Raw genomic sequence first — 17709 nt, forward strand, 5'->3', positions numbered from 1 at the left:
TGGTGGCAGGCCATCTCACCTCTTCCATCACTGGGATGCTTGTGAGGTGCTGGCACGCGTGTCATCGGGTTGCCAACAGATAGCAGCTGTACTGCCAGGCTCCAGGGGTGTGCTGTTGCATTCTGCTCTGTGGGCAGCTCTTCACGCTCAGCTGGGAGTTGGCATCAGGAGCAAATGCAGTGATGGTGACACACAAATGACAAGTGATGACGTCCTGACGATGTTGGAGAGTCTCACCATATCACCCTGCTGCTGCTGTCTTCCTGTTGTTCCCAAAGTTCAATGATGCTCGCATCGTTTACGGACTGAGCAGAGCAGCCTTGGATTTCTACCCCTTGTTTGGTCTTTTGGATGCTCACCAATAAGCCCTCAGAATGTGTCTTCAGGGGCTGTCCTGTGTCTCTGTGGAAAAGATGGACCTTGCACGTGACTCCAAATGCACGTGGGGTGATCATCAGAGCTCATTGCCCCCTGTGCCTTCCCCTTTTCCAGTGGGAAGTCAGCTGAGCAGCAGCTATAAAATCCTGCAGTCACATCTTTCAGGTCACTTCAGTAAGTCTTTCCCTCTGTTCTGGCAGCTTGAGCTGTTTTATGGCTTAGCAGGATTTGTCAGAGCCCACACACGAGATAGGAATGGAGGCAATTAGTCGTAGGAGTTATGGCAGCCCGTCCTTCTTTCATAAAAGGCAGCAATTGCAGCATTTACCGAGGAAGTGGAAAGTGCTGCTTTGACTTCCTTTCTGAAATAGCACTCAGAGCCCCATTTTTACAGGGACAAAGTTAACCAGGAGCACTGGCTGACTCAGCTGCTTTCACTGGCTCCCAGTCCTGGATCCATCAAAGCTGGGCATGCAAGAGAGGTGACTCCCAGATTCCTCTCAGTGACCATTTGACTGGAGAAACCAAACCTCCCCAAGCACGGTGAGTGCTGGATAACACCATTATGGGCAACAGGAACCTTTCTGTAGCTTCTGGTGGCCTTTGGAGCAGACCAGAAGGTGCCACGGGGATGAAGGGCAGCAGTGGTGCCCATTCCCTTGGCTGGACTCAGTACTGTAATGTGGCCAAACATTATCTGCCTCTTTTCCCAGCGCTGGGCAATACAGCTGCACCATAAGCTCAGCTGGATGTCTTTTACTGAAAGCACCGATTTTACCTCTTAAAAACAAATTCCTGTCAATGAGAAGCTTTCTAGGTAAAACTAGACCTGAATTGGTTTTAATTGTGCTTACACTGCATGTCCCATAAGCCAACTATTTTAATAGCTTCGTTCTGAGTCCTTCTCTTAGGGCTTGGAACGTGCTCAACAGCAATAAACCATAAGACTTAGCAGGATGTTTCCCCTCGTTAAAATGCTTTGTGCTTTTGACAATCCCGTTCTTTGAATGGTGTGTTTTCAGAAATCCTCATCATGAAAATGAGGGAAGGGTCAGGAAAATGCTGGGGACAGACAGCCTTCTCCTCCCATACCACTGTTCTGGGTGTTCTTGGAGTCCCTGCTGCGCCATCCACTCCGCAGTGACTCCCACCATGGGCAGTGATGGATACCCATGTTTGATGGGCTCAACAGTAACTTAATGCTTTGAAGAAGTGAAAATGACTATAGCAAGCTCTGGGGATTTGCTGTTCCATTTACATGTGCTCTCTTTCTGTGCTCCCAGCTCTGCCTGCTGTCCCAGATGTCCCAGAGCAGCATCCTTCACTCCTCCCTATGTTGCATTTTCCTTACATGGAGCCAAGAAGCACAGAAGCCAGGTGATGGCAGCGTCCCACCGTGCTGTCCTTGCCCACAGGGATCCCACCTGCAGAGCTGCACAACCTGGTGGCAGTGTGTGCCATCACCTCCTCTGGTTAAAGCTTCTTTACTGCCTCAGAGCTCCCCTGGTTCCCAGGCCAGGCGTTATCCAGGCCGGCTGACCCAGCAGCGAGTCACCTCATGGCAGCGGGACAGCAGGGCGTTCCTGTGCCACATGCCAGCACCCTCCTTGCTCCTGACCCGAGAGGCCTCAGCAGCTTCTTCCCTTGGCATTTCCCATCTCTTGAGCTCAGTCCTCGCTCTGGTCTCACTCGTGGGCTCTGTGTCCCGCAGGTTGTGCCCCAGTGTGTCCCTCTGTGGGTCAGGGTGGCAGCAGTGCTGTAAGTGTGCTGTCACCCTTCTCCCCAGCACCCCTGAATCCCAACCTGGGCTTGGTATTGCAAATACCAAACATTGCAAAGAACCAACGTGCAGTTGTGCTCAACAAACGTACAGCCGTGCCTTTTGCTTTCGGTAATACGGGCATCTCACAGCTCGCGTTACGCACAACGAAACCAGACAGCATCTCCCACTCCGGATTGCGTCAGGCAAAACCCCCCAGTGGAAACCCTCGGTGAGACATCGCTGAGACATCATCGCTCCTCAACATCCCCGCTCCGGAGCGCAGGATGTCGCGAAGCGGGCCGCTAGGTGGCACTGCCCGCCCGGCGTGGGACCGAGCGGCGCCGGGGACGCGGCGGGGACGCGGGGGTGTCCGGCATACAAACAGCCCTCCGGGGTTGAGAACCGCGGAGCAGAGTCTGGCTGCGTCCTCCTTGCACCTCCCTGCAGGGACTGATGGATGGGTGCGATCCCCCCGAGCCTCCTCCAGCACCCGGTTCCCTGCTGAAGGAGGATTGCGCCCAGCGCTGAGCCCCGAGCCTCGCGCCCCGGGTGGGCTGGTGCTGGGAGCTCTGCCACTGCCTTCACAGCACCCCTACGGAGGCTGCTCCTGTGGCCACCTGGCTGCAGGAGGGAAGCATGCAATCACAGAAGGTTGGAAAAGACCCCTCAGATCCCCAAGTCAAACCCCAGCCCACCCCTGCCCGCATCCCTCAGTGCCACATCCCCACAGCTCTGAGCGCCCCCAGGCACGGTGACCCCTCCACAGCTGTGCAGTGCCTCGCCGCTCTTTCTGAGCACAAATTTTTCCTGATACCCAACCTGATCCTCTCCTGGTGCAACTTCACACCATCACCTCTCATCCCAGCATTTGCTCCGGGACTCCCTGGGGACATCCCATGAATGACTGACCCCTCCACCTTCTCTCTTCTCCCCAGGTCCCCCCCTGCCCCTCCCAGCTGCTCCCCCAGCCCAGCTCCAGCTTTAACAGCGCTCTGGAGCAGCACGCAGCACTGCGGGGCCCAGCTGCTGCCAGGAGCCATGGTTTAAATAACACACGATAAATATTAGAGTAGCCTGAGCTACAGAGAACTCCTCAGACACCAGTTTCTAAGGATGACCTCATGCATTTCTTGGCCTCGCTAGGTCTTCTCATCACTCTTCTGCATTTTTTCGCCCCGCTATTTTTCTTCCCTCCCAATAAAATGTTTTGGTTTTCTTCTTCTTTTTTTTTTTTTTTTCCCTTTGCTTGCTTCTCTGAAATATGCAGCCATGGCAACCGGCTGCAAGAGCGAATTCCCCGCGTCCTCCCTCCTGTCCCTGGGGTCTGAATTCCTGCTGAACCCCCCCCCCCTCAAAGGAGTCACACACAGGCTGAGCCCTGCCTGGCCCTGCCATGCACGTACAAACACCCAAGCAGACCCAGCAGTCACCCCCAGCCTCCTCCCAGAGCAAACAGCACCGTTTGGTGCTGGCATTTTTGGGAGCAGCATCGGGGTGGAATGCGGCCCTTGGCGACGGGACAGGAGTTGACATTCCCAGCTCGGGCTGAAGAATGTGGACACGGTGTTCGCTCCAAGCTCCGGCCCTGGAGTTCATTCACCCACGTGAGGGGAACACCAGGACCTCGGTGGCAGGGAGCTTCCTTTCCCAGTGCAGCAAATACAAGCACTGCAATCCCCCCCCCCCCCTCCCTCCATCACACCTAACAGAGGGCTGCAGCTGCTATTGACACGCTTTATAATGTCACACACCGCTGGGATTGGAGCCTGGCATCCCGTTTGTTTGGAGCAGGGTCTCACCCTGAATAGTTTTGCATTCCTGCTGTTCTCTCCGGTTCGTGGGGCTGAAATCAGACACGGAGCAGTTACTCACCACTTACGAAGACTGGGTTGCAGATTTAAATAGCAAAGCTTCATCAATGGCGGTTGATATGACACGGGTAAGGCAGAAAGATCCCCACTGATTCACCACCCCGTTACATCAGTGCTACGACATTGGGGGAATGCTGCTCATCCCACAGCTTGGAAAGGCTGCTGGAGCCCCGAGACTGCAGGGAAAGCTGGGGAGTTTCAAAAGGATGCACGGAATTCTCTGTTTGAATCACAGAATCATTACGTTTCGAAAGACCTCCAAGGCCCAACCCCAGCCCACCCCACCACATCCCACAGTACCACATCTCCACGGCTCTGGAACACCTCCAGGGATGGATGCTGACCCCCCCTGGCACAACTTAAGGCCATCAGCTCTCATCCCATCACTGTTAATCTCGGAGCAGAGGCCGACCCTCACCTCACCACTGCCTCCTGTTTCCCCTGAGCCTCTTCTTCTCCAGACCAACCCACCCCAGTTCTCTCAGCTGCTCCCCATCACACTTTGTGCCCCAGACCCCTCACGGCTCCGCTGCCCTCTGGGCACACAGCAGAGCACCGACGTCTTTCAATATCTCGAGACGCAATTTGATAAACTTCCCCCTGGGAAACTGGGGTTCAGGAGGAGGTGGGTAGGATGGCAGTGGGCATCACCACAAGGCTGTGTGCCGGGGGAAATGGTGACACCGTCCCTCCGCATTGCTCCACGGCCCAGCCTCGCTCCTGGCAAACCTCTGGGTGTTGCACAAGGAGCGGGCAGCTGTGCAGGACCTGGAGCAGGCAGCAGGGCTGCTTGCCTTGACACGTTGCAGCGAGCCAGCACTTTCTAGCCAAACTCTTACAGCACAGAGTTACCCGGGCTCAAAACATGGAAAGGCACCGTTGCTCCCTGCAGCTCCCTGCGAGGAGAGCGCAGTGAGTCCCCAGCGCTCGGTGCACGCAGCAGCCCTTCAGACACCAGAGCCTGCTCAGAGAAACCAAGGAGATGGCCGTGGGGTTACTGCTGTCCCAAAATCATGCCTGCAAGGAAAAGAGGAGCCCGGAGAGCAGCCCGACCCTCCTGCTGATGAAGGAACCGAGCACGTTTCAGGGAAGGGTCACGCTGGACGAGGATGCCTGGGGATGTAAAAGTGGCTGCAGCCCATGCTCCGGTCCTCCCCTAAAAATGCAGACGGGCGTCTCAGCCATGGGGCCGTCACCTGAAATAGCACCAGGACAGCAGCTCGGTGCCACTCTATTTGGAGACGGTGTGGCTGCTGAGCCTGGCCGCGGTCCCCTGCCCTGCTCTGAGCTGTGTGCGCTGGGAGAAACCCTCCTGGAGGAGGGAGCTGGGCCAGTTTTCCAGGTTATTTCATTTTCTTAGAATTTCCTTCATCGGTTCCGTTTTATTATTATTATTATTATTATTATCCTTATTCCACTTTCTTTCTTTCTTTTCTTTTTTTTTTCTTGGACAGCTGGAAAAAACAACATTTGGGTCACCACGGCAACGTGCTCCGAAACTTCTGGTGGCGTCGGGATGCGCCAGGAGCTGCTGGGCTCTGTGTGGGGCTCTGCAATGCTCCCCACTGCCTGCACCCCACGGCCCCCCTCGCGCACACCGCGGGATCCCAAGGGCAGCTCTGCGTTGCTTCACGCTGGACCCGATGCAAAACAAACAAACAAACAAAAAATCGTCGCGTTTTCAGGGTGTAAAAATGTGGGTGGGAATATTTTCCAGTGCGCGTCACTTTCGGCCCAGGCCAAACGCTGCCTTCTGCCATTCGCTCTCAGTGTTTGTGTGCCTGAAAGCTGCCTTCTCGCTGCGCTGCCACAGCTCCGTTATGTTGCATCCCTCCCTGGTGCTGCCCAGCGGCCGTGGCCCTGCTCTGAGGGCAGGCCCTGCTCCCTGCCCACCCATTTTGGTGTAAAGTTGATGGAGGGCCAACAGAGCTCCTCCAAGCTGGGGAAACCCAGCCTGCTTGTGCCAAAAAAAACCTCCACAACCGCAGCCCTTTGGCCACTGACATCCTTTGGTGTGCCTCAGAAGGGGGGGGGAGAGCAGGTCCTGCACCCCCAAGCTCTGAGATGCCCCATCCTGGAGGTGCTCAAGGCCAGGTTGGATGGGGCTCTGAGCAGCCTGATGTGGTGGAGGTGCCCACAGATACCTGGCTGCAGCTGGGTGGCCTTTAGGGTCCCTTCCAACCCAAACCGTTCTGTCGTGCCATAATTCCAGCTGGCACTTGCCTATGGGCTCACCTGACCCGGCTCTTTGCTTGGTAACCTGAATGTGCCAAAATCCAGCTGGATTCTGGGATTTTGGAGCCCCTGCTGCACAGCTGGAGGTGCTGGGGGTGATGTGGGACTCCAGTGCTGGCTTGCCAAGAAATGGACTACAGCTTCATCACAGAATTCAAGGGCAGCAGTCGCTGCCACCATGGAGAGCTTCAAGGAGACTTCATTCACTCATGGCTGTGCCGTTCCAGGCATCGGTAGCTGAAACTTCCCACCCCTTCGCTCTGCCCGAAGCCAATTGTTTCCCCTAAATCTGAGGAAAATATCTCTGTAAATTCCTGAAGCATGAGAACAGTGCAAAATACGTACTTTCTCTTGGATTAGCAAGCAAAAATTCTTACACATTTGTGGTTTTGGAGAGTTTCGGCTCTGAAGTGGAAAGGAAAGTGACATTGTATAGGGGCAAGGCAGCAGTGCATGGGGACAAAGCGCTCCCCAGAGCAAAGCCCATGGGAAGTGCAGCTCCACTATGGGGCAGAAGGGCCTCACTGACTCCCAGCCTGAGCTCTGCAGCCCATGAAGGATGGCTGATAGAGCAGAGTCTTCCATGGCATCATACATCTGGCTTCGGGTTGCTTTGCGTTGTTTTCTATCCTGGAAGATGCAACCAGGCAGAAAAAGTGGAATTTCCCAATTTGTCCCAAGGTTTCCAGATAGGGCACACAGGTCTGCTGAGCTCCCCAAACCTCTCAACCCTTCCTGCTGCAGCAAAACCCTCGAGCAAGCACAAAGCCCTGCAGTGAGCTGTGTCACTTCTCTGCCTTTCAATTTCCACATGAGTCTTTCCAAAGGCATGTTGGAAAACGGAGAGCTTCAAAAAGCAACCCGACCTCCACAACCCAACATTCACCTAAAAGAGCATCCGTTGACCTCATAACCTTCCTCTCACCTCTCCCCATCAACTCAGTGCTGAGCGTGAGGCCTGCAGGTGGGAGAGGTGCCCCAAGGCCATCCCATCCCATGGACTCCATCCCAACATCTGCCCTCAGCTCTGAGCACGAGTCACGGGATGGTTGGAACAGAGAAATGCCCTTGGCCATGCCTGGAAGGCTGGGAGCTCTTCAGAGATGGAAAGCCCATGGGCTGCCCAGGTTCATAGAGCCCTGGAGCAGAGCAGGGAGCTCTGCGTTGGTTCGTCATGGAGGTGGTGGGAAGGAAAGGGAAGGGAGACAGAGGGAAGGAGAAGAGGGGAAAAAAAAAACCCAAAAAACCTTGACTCAGAAACCGCAGGGAATTTTTTGCCTTTTTAGAATACTGGGAAGAGAGAAAATAGCCACAGTTATTCAAAGCATCCCAGATAATAACAGCCTGTTTACTGTTTGCATGCAAAGATGGCAGGCAGGCAGCGCGGCGCGGGGAACTGGAATGAGGAATTCGCCCAGTGCGCTCCAGCAGAGGAGGAGGAGGAGGAGGAGGAGGGCTGGGGCTGAGGAAGGAGCAGCCTGCAGTGGGGAGAGCCGGCACAGCGGGCAGAGCCTCATTCCTGCACCCAGAGCAAGCTGGGGCGTGAGGCTGCATGCTCTGCCCAACTGGTTTGCTGTGCCCCGCAGTTCGCCCCTGAACGGGTCCTCCTCTATCAGATGCAGACCGGGGGAAATCCCCCTTTCTGCCAAATCCTGGTGGAAGGTGGGGATTTGGGGGATTTTTAAAGTGGTGTTTTCCATCTCGAGGGGATTGCGATAGGCTCCCCTTTCCATTTCCAGACACGGCGCATGGCTGTGGAAATGGAGAGGAGAACAGAGATGGGAGGATGAAGAGGCCCAGCCCCAGGGATGCTCTGAGGACCGAGATCCATTCTCAGCTGGGATGCGGGGATACAAAGATACAGGGGTGCAGAGGCCCAGGGATTGAAGCCACAGGAGTGCAGGGATGAAAGACTGAGGACGTGGGGACCCAGGGACACAAAGACACAGAGACACGGGGATACTGGGACACAAGGATCAGGAGCACGAGGACGGGAGCAGCTCTGGCTCCCTGTCATTATTTTAGTTGAGAAAGCAAATGGATCCTTGGTGACCTCGCAGCAGGGACGGGGACGTGCCCTCACCTGAGCAGGACCTGGTGTGGGATGAAGGACAGCGGGTGCAAGCGATGCTGCTGATGGCACAACTCTGAGGAGACAGCGTGGGTGCAGACCAGACCACGAAGACAGAACCATCAGTTTTGGAGCCCGTCTGCACACCGCCTCCTCCCCTCTCGGAGGGATTTGGGAAGCATTTCTCACTGGTGGATGCTGCTGCAGCAGCGTGGGCACCTGGGCAGGATTTTGGTGGGTCTCAGCTCCTCCTGCCTTCCTGGGCGCACGCACTGAGCTGCATCAGGCTGCTCCTCCAGCTCAGAAACAACCCTAGGAAACAAACAGCTCCCCCGTGCTGGTGCATCCTCAGGAGAGGCCAGGGCCTCCTTGCTCCATTTACAGGGTGGGCTTCACGATTTATCCTTCCCTTTCCTCATTTGTTTTGTTTTGGTTTTTCTTTGCAGCTCTTGAAAAGCCTCCTGCAAGCAGTCAGACCTGCATCCGGATTTGGGTAAATAAAGCAGCGGGTGTGAGCACTGCGGAATGCCAGGAATGCTGCAGCCCTTCCCAGGCAGCCACTGCACAGCTGTGGGGAGCAGGAGAGGGGAGGCAGCACAGGTACAGCCCTGGGAGGCTGCAGGAGTCCCAGTGAAGGCTGCAGTGCGGAGAGCCGGCCCACAAGCAAAGCAGGATTGCAGCTCAAGCCTTCCCATTGCTTTGGGTGTCTCCAATCCATCCCTACAGCAATAGAGACCTGTCCCACAGCCATGGGAGCCCCTGCACGCTCAGCCCCGGGCACTGTGTGCTAAAAGGTGGGGTTTTTTTAATTGATTTTTTTATTAAAATATTGTTATACCAAGTGGAATGCTACAGCAATCTCAGTATAGGGCGGCATAACGAAACAGCCAGGTTTATGTTTAAATACTTCAGATAACTTAAAATGCACAAACAAGAACTCGTCGTCTTTGGCAGGAAAATAAAAAAAGTTCACAGCACAAAAAAAAAAAAATACTTAAAAAGAAATAACAATATTAATATAAAATATATTAACTTGTGGGGATTTTTTTCCTCTTTTTTTTTGTTTTGTTTTGTTTTCTACTTTGTAAACAATGCATGAGAACAGAACGCATTTTTTACGTGTCTGAGAGAGAAAATAAAACATGCAGTTGTCCAGCAAATGCACACATTTGAAGGAGAAAGAAAAAATAAAATAAAATAGAGATGTATGAAGGGCAGGGCTGGGAAGTGTCTGAGTTCTGAGGGCCGAGCAGTCGGTGTTGGCTACGGGCAGAAGCCAGCTGCCAGTAGAGGGGCACAGGGCCCCACGTCCCACCAGCCATGGGACACGTTGCTCCACTCTGAGCATCTCACCTCCTGCAGGTTTATCCTCAGACTTCTTTCTTTCTATTATTCATTTTTCCTTTTTCGTTTCACTGTTCCCCATTCTCTCCCTTTGTGAGGAAGCACGGGATGCGCCCAGGGCTCTCCCAGCAGCTCCTGAGATGGGGATTGGAGATGGAAAGGAGCTGATGAGGGAGAGATGGGAAGAAAGCCCAGGAGAGGAGGAGAAGGAGCCTGAAGTGATAAATACGTTTGCTCCTGTCCTACAAAACAGGGGTGTATTTACAGGGAGTCGCATCTTCTGGGTGACCAGGGCCCAGGCACTCCAGTGCCCCCGGGGCCGTGCGTAGGGCACACAGTGGGGATGGTGGCAGAGATGGGACGTGGAGGACCGCGCTGTCACCGCTCCTCTTTGGCCAGTTCCATCGTCATGACAGTGGGTCTCCCTGGCCTGGGAGCTGGAAAGTTGAAGCCAAGAGGCCAGTAGAGCCTTAAATCAAGATCTCCACCATGTCAGACAGGTCTGGGGCTCTGGGGACGGTTGAGCTCTCTGCAGAGAAACGAAGTGAGAATGTGAGATCTGGAGAAGGGAGTACAACTGTCCTCCTGGAGCTGGACTGCTTCAGTGCCCAGATTTACAGTTGCAACACAAAGCCCAGCCCTGTTCTCTGTGTCCCCCACAACCCTTGGAGCATCCATGGGGACCACAGGACTCACCTGTTGAGCTGGCTGGGCACTCTGCACCCTCAGCCCGGCTCTGTGCCATCCCATCTGTCTGTGTGCTGCCATCCTTGCTGCCATGCTTGGCATGTGAGGGCAGGGGCACAGTGGCGGGCACCGATGCTGCCTCATCTGCAGCAGTTTTGCCTGCTGGAGGAACAGCGTTAGGAATTTGTCAGCGTGGGAGAAATCCCACCCAAAACACTCCCAAATTCCCCAGTCACTGAGAGCCACCTCTAAAGTGGCAAGGGGAAATTTTAGGCTGCTCCCTGCTGGAGGCAAAGAGGGCTGGGATCCCCGTTTACCTGTGCTGCCACGGGATGAGCCTTCTGCAGCAGAGGCAGCGAAGACAGATGGTACAGATTTGGCCGGCCGCAGGGAGCCTTGCAGGGTTTTGCTGGGGTCCCTCCGTGAGCGCTGCTGCAGGACTTTGATGACGGCATCTTTCTCCAGGATTTGGGCATGAAGGGCTTTTAACCTGGAGAGATGAAGAGGGAGAAGCTGAGATGGGAAGGAGGAACCTTGCGATGGAGCCAAAGCCTTGGGTAAAAACCTCACGGGAGTCACTTGGCCCATTGAGGATGCATGCAGCTCACAGCGCCCAACAAGCAGCTCACTGGGAAGGTGGGGTACCTGTTCTCCATCTCCTGGTGCTTGTGGTTGGCCAGCAGGAGGTCCTCATTGAAGCTGCTGTTGGGTGAGTGCCGTGGTGAGTGGCTGATGAGGGTGGTGTCCCGCTGGGCAGCAGCAGTGGCAGCAGCATCCATGGCGAACTGCCTCATGGTGCACTCCTCCAGGTACTTCTGCTCCCACTTGGTCATGTCAGCCTCCAGGGCCAAGATCTTCTCCTCCTTCTCCCTCAGCTGCTCCGACAGCCTGTGGGCGCTCAACTCGGGGGTCCCTCCACCACCTGCAGTTCCCACTTGCCTCTGCAACAGTCAAGAAAAGACCCAGAGAGAAGGTGAGGAGACGCTGGGACGCAGATCGCCAGCACCTCCCACCTTACAGTGCCCAGGACGCCCTCACCTGCTGAGCCCGCAGCATCTTCAGCTCCTGCTCCAGGCGGGTGCGCAGCCGCAGCTCGAGCTGCTCCCGCTTCTCACAGGCGGCCTGCAGCTGACCCAGGGCTGCCTGCAGCCTCTCCACCTTCTCCACGTACGCCCGCTTCTTCCGCAGCTCGGCCTCCGCCTTGGCTGCCCGTGCCTGGGCGCTGCCCAGCGCCTGTTCCAGCAGCTCTGCCCGCCGGCGCTGGTCCTCGTTGGCGCTGCGCAGCAGGGAGGCTTCCCGCTCCAGCTTCTCCTTCTCTTGCTGGTGCTCATAGCCTGCAAAAGAAAACCCGGCTAAGTCTTGGAGACGCGATGCTGGAGGATGAGAAGGCCTACAGAGGCCTCCCAAAAGAGGCTGTGCCCACGGGTCTCCATTCGGCTGAGTGGTGTCAGCAGCCCTCACCCAGCACAACTCATGTGCCGGGGTCAGGTGGCAACCCTACAGCACACATTTCAGAACACAGACGTGCCCTGATGGACCGAGACACCAGCATGGACACTTGCTGCATCACAAAGCCTCCTTTTGGCAAATTCCAGCCAAAAATTTGGCCTGCGATGAGAAAATCTGTCCTAGGTTACACCAAGGAAGGTGACACAATTCCTCCCCCACAACACCAACACCAGCTCTCTGATGAAATAACATTTAGGAGAAATAGAAATATGGATTTTACTGCATTTTTTCCCCCCAGATAAGAAATTCCAGCTTGCAGAGAAGAGAAGCACGGAAGGGCTGGGCAAGCAGGGGGAGGGAGTGCGGACTTTGTGCTGGAAGAGCCGGCGCACGGCGGCAGGAATGTGGAGAATGCAGGTCACCCCCGCCGGCCGGCCGGGATTAATGGCTCGCATCCAGCGCCCTGAGCAGCACAGCACTCCCAGGGGAAGGGCAAAAAGCTCCCACCCCCCCACCCCACCTCTTCCTCCAGCATAAAGGCTTCTGCTCTGAGTCCCTGCTGTGTCAAATCAGGCAAAGCCGAGCCCCAGGGGACTTACTCTGCGCCAGGAGCTTTGCCACCGTGCCCTGGTTGCTCTCTTGGTTCTCCTGAGTCTTGCTGGCCAGCTGCTTGTTGGCCGATTCCAAGCGTTCTGGTGTAAAAATAAAAATTAAACAAAAAGAAATTAGATTTAAAAGACTGTTTTGGACAGATGGAGCAGAATCCCAACCACCTACCCCCTCCCACCTGTAGAAACACTCAGACTAATAAAACTGCCAAAAAGAAGCATACTGGGGAAAAGCTGATGGACAGAGAGGGCCTCCAGGAAGAAGGGAGAGGAAAGGTCTGGAATTGGGAACTGGGGCACAGGAGCCACTGGGTCAACCCAATGGACCTGTGGGCCGCAGCCGCTCTTCACCTTTCAGGTCTCGGTTGAAGTCCTGCAGCCGCCGCATCTCCCCATCCCTCTTGGTCCTCATGGCTTTCTCCAGTGCTTCCCGCTTGGAGGACGCCTTCATGAGGTTTTCGTAATCCTCCGAGATGCGCTGGATCTCCGTTTCCAGCTGGGGAGGAGGAAGTGACGGGCGGGGGTGAGATATTTGTGGAATGAGGAAAAGAAAGGCAGATGCTGGCGAAACATTGCCCAGGCTCAGGACCCGTCCTGCACTGCTGACAGGGCTCAGCAAACCCACAAAGGAGCCTCAGAGGGAGAAACCCCCACTGTACCACAGGTTTTGGGGCAAAACCCCCTTTTGTTTTGCTTTCAGCCTTGTGGGTGCAGAGGGAGTTCTCTTGCCTTAGCGTGCACTCCCCCCAGGGCTGGCCCAGCTTCTCCCCGTGCCTCCCAGTGTCCGTCTGTCCGGCAGGGAACAGCCCTGCCCTTGTGCAAAGCTGCACAAAGGGCTTTCTGTGGTGGCCGGGCACGCTCCTGGGCCGGGTGGAGACAGCCTGAGTGCTACTGGAAGCTCAAAATGGGCTCTTTTTCCCCTCGCTTCCACACTTGGCCAAGGAGCTGCGCTGCCACCGAAGCACAGCTGCTTGCTGTGGGGGGCAGCCGGTGGAGGGAGGGGGCAGAGATTAAACCACAAAAGGGGGTGAATTTTTACAGCAGCTGCTTGATCCTGCCCCAGGCGGCATGGAAGCAAATGCACGAGCTCTCCCAAAAACAAGGGACAAAGCCACGCTGTGCAGATGAGGCCATTCCTGGGTGTACCTGCTCGCAGCCCAAATCTGCTGCCTGTGACACGGCAGGGCAGGAGGTCACAGAGCCATTCCCTCCTCCCCAGAGGATGGATGCCGGTGGGTGAGGCACTGCGTAGGAGCAGAAGCGAGCCGAGCATCTGCGCTCATTGCCCACATCCCAAATAAACAGTGGGGCTGGGGTCCTGCACCTCCAGCATGCTGACAGGGAGCAGAGGCCAGCTCACCTTCTGGATTCGGCTGGCTTTCTCCGTGCAGCTCTCCAGCTCCCGCCGCAGCCTCTCATTGTCCAGCAGCAGCCTCTCATTCTCCCGCAGCACCGCATCCACCTGGGCCAGCCGGCTGCCAGCTGAGGCTGCCTGTGCACTCACCAGGGCCTCCACACCAGCAGGGCTGAGCGAGCCCAGCGTGCTCGGTGGGGGCAGGAACGCTGCGGGGACGGGCGCTGGCATCAGCCTGCTGTGGGGGAAAGAGAGATGCTCAGCATCGACCACCTCAAGCTCCCATGTTCTCATCCTCCAATTGACCGGTGTGGATACGCAGAGCTCCTGCAGCACCCTGGGGTGCTCTATGGACGAAAGAGGTGCTGGGTGCCCCCTGGCCGTTCTCAAAAGGATAAGAGAGGCTCTGCCAGCACCCAACCTGCCCTGCACAGCTGGGAAGGGTTGGCTTTGGCACTCACCCATGAGCTCACAGAATATGAAGGAAACCCTATCTGAGGGTGCTGTCTGCAGCTTGAGCACCTCCCCGTCCAGGATTTAAGCACCTGAGAACATCAGGACTTGACTGCTAGGTCAGGGGGGGCTTGGTCCCACCCTGCTGCTGGGTGATGCAGTCAGGAAAAACCTCAGCAAAGGATGAGCGTTGGAAGCCTGCAGCACTACTTCTCATTTTTTCTGGGCAAAGAGAGCGTTCCTGGCAGGGCTCCTGGCTCAAAGCCTTGCCACCACACTGTTAATACATCCTCATTCTATCACCCAGAGTTCCTCGACATCCCATGGCTGCCTCAGCCATCCTGAGCCATGCAGCCGCCCTGCTGGAGCCCGCATTCCTGTGGGGTGATCCAGGAGTGAGGAAGAACAAATGCATCTTCCTCACAGCTCCCCTTCCCCTCTTTGTTCCCTGGAAGGAGAGCATTTCCTGCCAGAGATGCTATCACTCCCTGCCTTGGTAAATCAGCTCGGAGCTCCTGCCCATAGCGATTCCATGCCAGAACACCACACTTCCCTGAGCACCAGGAGATGCCCAGATCTCCACACGCACACATCTCAAAGCAGAGCCAGGCTTTGCTGGAGGTATCGATCGGCTGGAAGGAAGGAGCACTGCTCAACACTCCCACCCACACTGCTGGAAGGCACGGGGCCGGGGACACCATCAGCCGGGGACTGCCGGGCAGCTTTTTCCACTTCAAGCAGCACATTTTCTTTCCACGCCAGCCCATGCCTATTCCGAATGTAGCCATTTCCTGACCTGCCTCCAGCTCCTGAATTAACCCCGGATCCCTCCCAGAGCACTGGAGTTTTGGCTGTCGGTTGGAAATTCTGAACCAGCTGGGGCAAACCGGGACCAACCCGCACCCAAAAAGCGGCGAGGGGCTGCGGGTTACCTGACTTCGGGGTGTTGGAAGCCGGTCCCGTCCCGGGAGCAGGGCCGAGACAGGTAAGCGACGGCCGTCTCCTGGCCGGGGAGGATGTAGGGGTACTCCGGTGGAGGCCCGCGCGGCTCCGTCCCCTCGGGGCGCTGCCCTCGCAGGGTGTATTGCCGGGAGAGCTGCGGGTAGCTGTGGGACGAGCTGATGGGGCCGTGCGCTTTGGCCCCGTTCCTTTCCAGCGACATCTGCATCAGCCGCTCGCTCAGCGACCGCACGTGGCCGTGCTTCAGGTCCTTGAGGGCGTCGTCGGGGCGCCGGGTGCCGCCGTGCTGCTGCCCGCCCCGCTGCCCCGCGTAGTACTGAGAATGCGCCTTGGCCTCCTCGTAGCTGGGCAGCTCCTCGCCCTTGTGCTGGGGCTGGGCCGGCCGGTAACCTCCGTGCTCGGAATACAGGTGGTCGGCGTGGTGCTCCTGGCCCTGCGGCTCCTGCCGGGCAGACTGCGGCACCATCTGGCTCTCCTCTTGGGTCAGGCTCTCCAGCGACGAGCGGGGGCTGCCGGCCGTGCCGCCGCGCAGTGCCTGCTGCTGGATGGCCAGCAGCGTGCGGTTCTCCGTCAGGTTCCCGTAGCGCAGCTGCTCCTGGATCAGGCGGTGCAGGACCGTCCCGCTCGAATCCTCCGCCGTCCTCATCTCCGCTGCGTTCCTTCCGTCCGTCCGTCCGTCCGTCCGGGGGCTCTACGAGCGACGCGGGCACCTGCGGGGGGGACACGGGGACGTCAGCGGGAGGGGGGTCGGAGAAGCGCGGCTCACCCAGCGGCTGTGCGGCTCCGGTGGGACGGGACCAGGGGGAGGGCGGCACTTACCGGAGCATGGCGGAGCGGCGCGGACGTGCTGCCGCCCGGGGAACGAGGCCGCTGCCGACTGCGGGCCCCGCCGGTAGCGGGGGCCGGGCTCGGGCGCTGCTATGCCCGGAATGCGGGGCCGGACCCGCCCCGCCCCGCCGCCTCCTCCTCCTCCCCGTCCTCTCTCCGCCGCCAGGGGGAGCAGCGGCAGCCCAGCCGCCATTTCGGGCCGGGACGGTCGGTGTCAGCGCCGGGCTGGGGGCTGGCGGAGGGGTTGGGGCCGCAGCTGCTGCCCGGGGGGGCCGCGAGGCTCTGCCCGCCAGCTGCCCGCCCGCATAAATCTTCGTGCCTGATCCCGGCCCCGAGAGACGCGCCATTGTCTCTCGGCCCTACAAAAAGCCGCGGCCCCATCTGCTCTGCCCTCTGCCAGCGCTGCTCCCCTTCCCCATCGCACCCCCCCCTCCCCGGCCCCCACCCCTCGTGCGGGCTGCACGCGTGCTTTGCGCCTTCCTTTTGTGGGGTGCGGCGGGTCGGAGCCCCGGGCAGCAGAGCCGCTTCCCCGTCGTGCGGCCGCCGCGGAGGAGCCGCGGGACCCCCAGCGCCCAGCGCCAGGCACGTCCGACCGCGGGGCCCCGAGACGGCAGATGGCCCGAGGGGCGGCGGAGGGGCAGGTGCAGGGAAAATTACTAATTAGATACGGGACATTAAGCTCTCATTCTTGAGAGAGGGAATTTGGCACCTTCCAAAGGCCGAACAAAGCCCGGAGCGGGCCGTCGGGCTCTTCCTTTTGCCATCCTTGAGGGGCTTTGTCTGGGGGAAGGAAGGGGACAGGATGCGGGGAATGCTGTCTGCTCGGCCAAACCCCGCTGCACGCCTGCAGCATCCTTCAGAGAGGCACAGATGCACGCTGCAGAGCTGCAAACCGGCCAGCTTCCCCTGCCAGCCCCAGCGATGGAGGCACTGGGCTTACATTCAGCACCCGGCCGCTCATTGATAACGGGGCCGAGAAACAAGAGCCCTGGGCACAGTGCAGGTGTAGGTGAGATCCCAAACCCCACTGGGGGTCTCTCAGTGGGATGGGGGCACCCAGCTGCCCCCCTGGCTCATCCAGCAGCTTTATCTATGCCTGCGTCATCCCGCTTCCCTTCCTATCTCAACACCGCTCTATTTTTGGCAGCAGGAAACCCCTCCTGGGCTGATAACAGCGCTTTGGAAAGTGATCTGAAGAGGAAAAGCCCTCTGCTCCTCTTTTTCTTTCTAACACAGCAGATACGGGAAGCTTCCACCTTTCCATGTTCCCCTGGAGGAGCCTAACCAGCTGCTGGTTACTTCACACAGACCTTTCCCATCCACAGACCCATGCAGACCCTCTGCCTCTCATCAGAGGATGAAGCACGTGGAAAGGTCGAAGCAGCCCCCAAAGCCCAGACTTGGCAGTTTTGCAGGGAAGGGATGCAGGGCTGCTGTTGGAGATGGAGATGCACGGTGGTGTGCCATGTCCTTGCTCGAAGGCAAGATGCTTGGGATGCTTGCGATTGCCGATTGCCGCCCCAGAGCTTCAGATCCTCTTAGCCGTGAGATTAGACATCAGATGTGCTGATATCTCTACTTTTAGGAATGGGCCAGCAGAACCGGTGGAATTTTTAGAGGAAGGATGAACAAACAGGCTTATGGAGCAGAAGACACAGAAGTGGTTTCACCGTGGGGAGAAGCAGCTCCCTGCAGCCCCAACCCCAAAA

At 57.4% G+C, this 17709-nt stretch overlaps 1 protein-coding gene across 2 annotated transcripts; it reads right to left on the reverse strand.

The window, feature by feature from the left end:
* Positions 1 to 8883: 8883 nt before the first annotated feature.
* Positions 8884 to 16113, reverse strand: AMOTL2 (angiomotin like 2). 2 transcript variants are annotated; one of them, XM_048955390.1, is made up of 10 exons: positions 15992 to 16113; positions 15145 to 15882; positions 13766 to 13997; positions 12757 to 12901; positions 12397 to 12489; positions 11387 to 11682; positions 10994 to 11289; positions 10666 to 10838; positions 10358 to 10507; positions 8884 to 10190 (listed from the first exon to the last, which is right to left on the reverse strand). In XM_048955390.1, exons 2-10 carry the CDS (start codon positions 15816 to 15818, stop codon positions 10132 to 10134), a joined length of 2118 nt encoding a protein of 705 aa, XP_048811347.1. In that variant the 5' UTR covers positions 15819 to 15882; positions 15992 to 16113; the 3' UTR covers positions 8884 to 10131. The 2 variants fall into 2 exon arrangements, with proteins under 2 accessions (XP_048811347.1, XP_048811346.1); XM_048955389.1 differs by having other exon boundaries at positions 8885 to 10190; positions 10358 to 10510.
* Positions 16114 to 17709: the final 1596 nt, after the last annotated feature.

The sequence above is a fragment of the Lagopus muta genome, chromosome 9, assembly GCF_023343835.1.
Source record: "Lagopus muta isolate bLagMut1 chromosome 9, bLagMut1 primary, whole genome shotgun sequence".
Taxonomy (NCBI): Eukaryota; Metazoa; Chordata; class Aves; order Galliformes; family Phasianidae; genus Lagopus; species Lagopus muta.

What these genes read in the sequence shown, in the direction of transcription:
- AMOTL2 (XM_048955389.1), bottom strand. Translation starts at nt 15,818, where the DNA reads ATGAGGACGGCGGAGGATTCGAGCGGGACGGTCCTGCACCGCCTGATC. An exon ending in GGCAAAGCTCCTGGCGCAGA is followed by an intron (nt 11,683 to 12,396) that starts GTAAGTCCCCTG and finishes TTTCTTTTGCAG; the next exon opens with GCTATGAGCACCAGCAAGAG. An exon ending in AGATGCTGCGGGCTCAGCAG is followed by an intron (nt 11,290 to 11,386) that starts GTGAGGGCGTCC and finishes TGACTGTTGCAG; the next exon opens with AGGCAAGTGGGAACTGCAGG.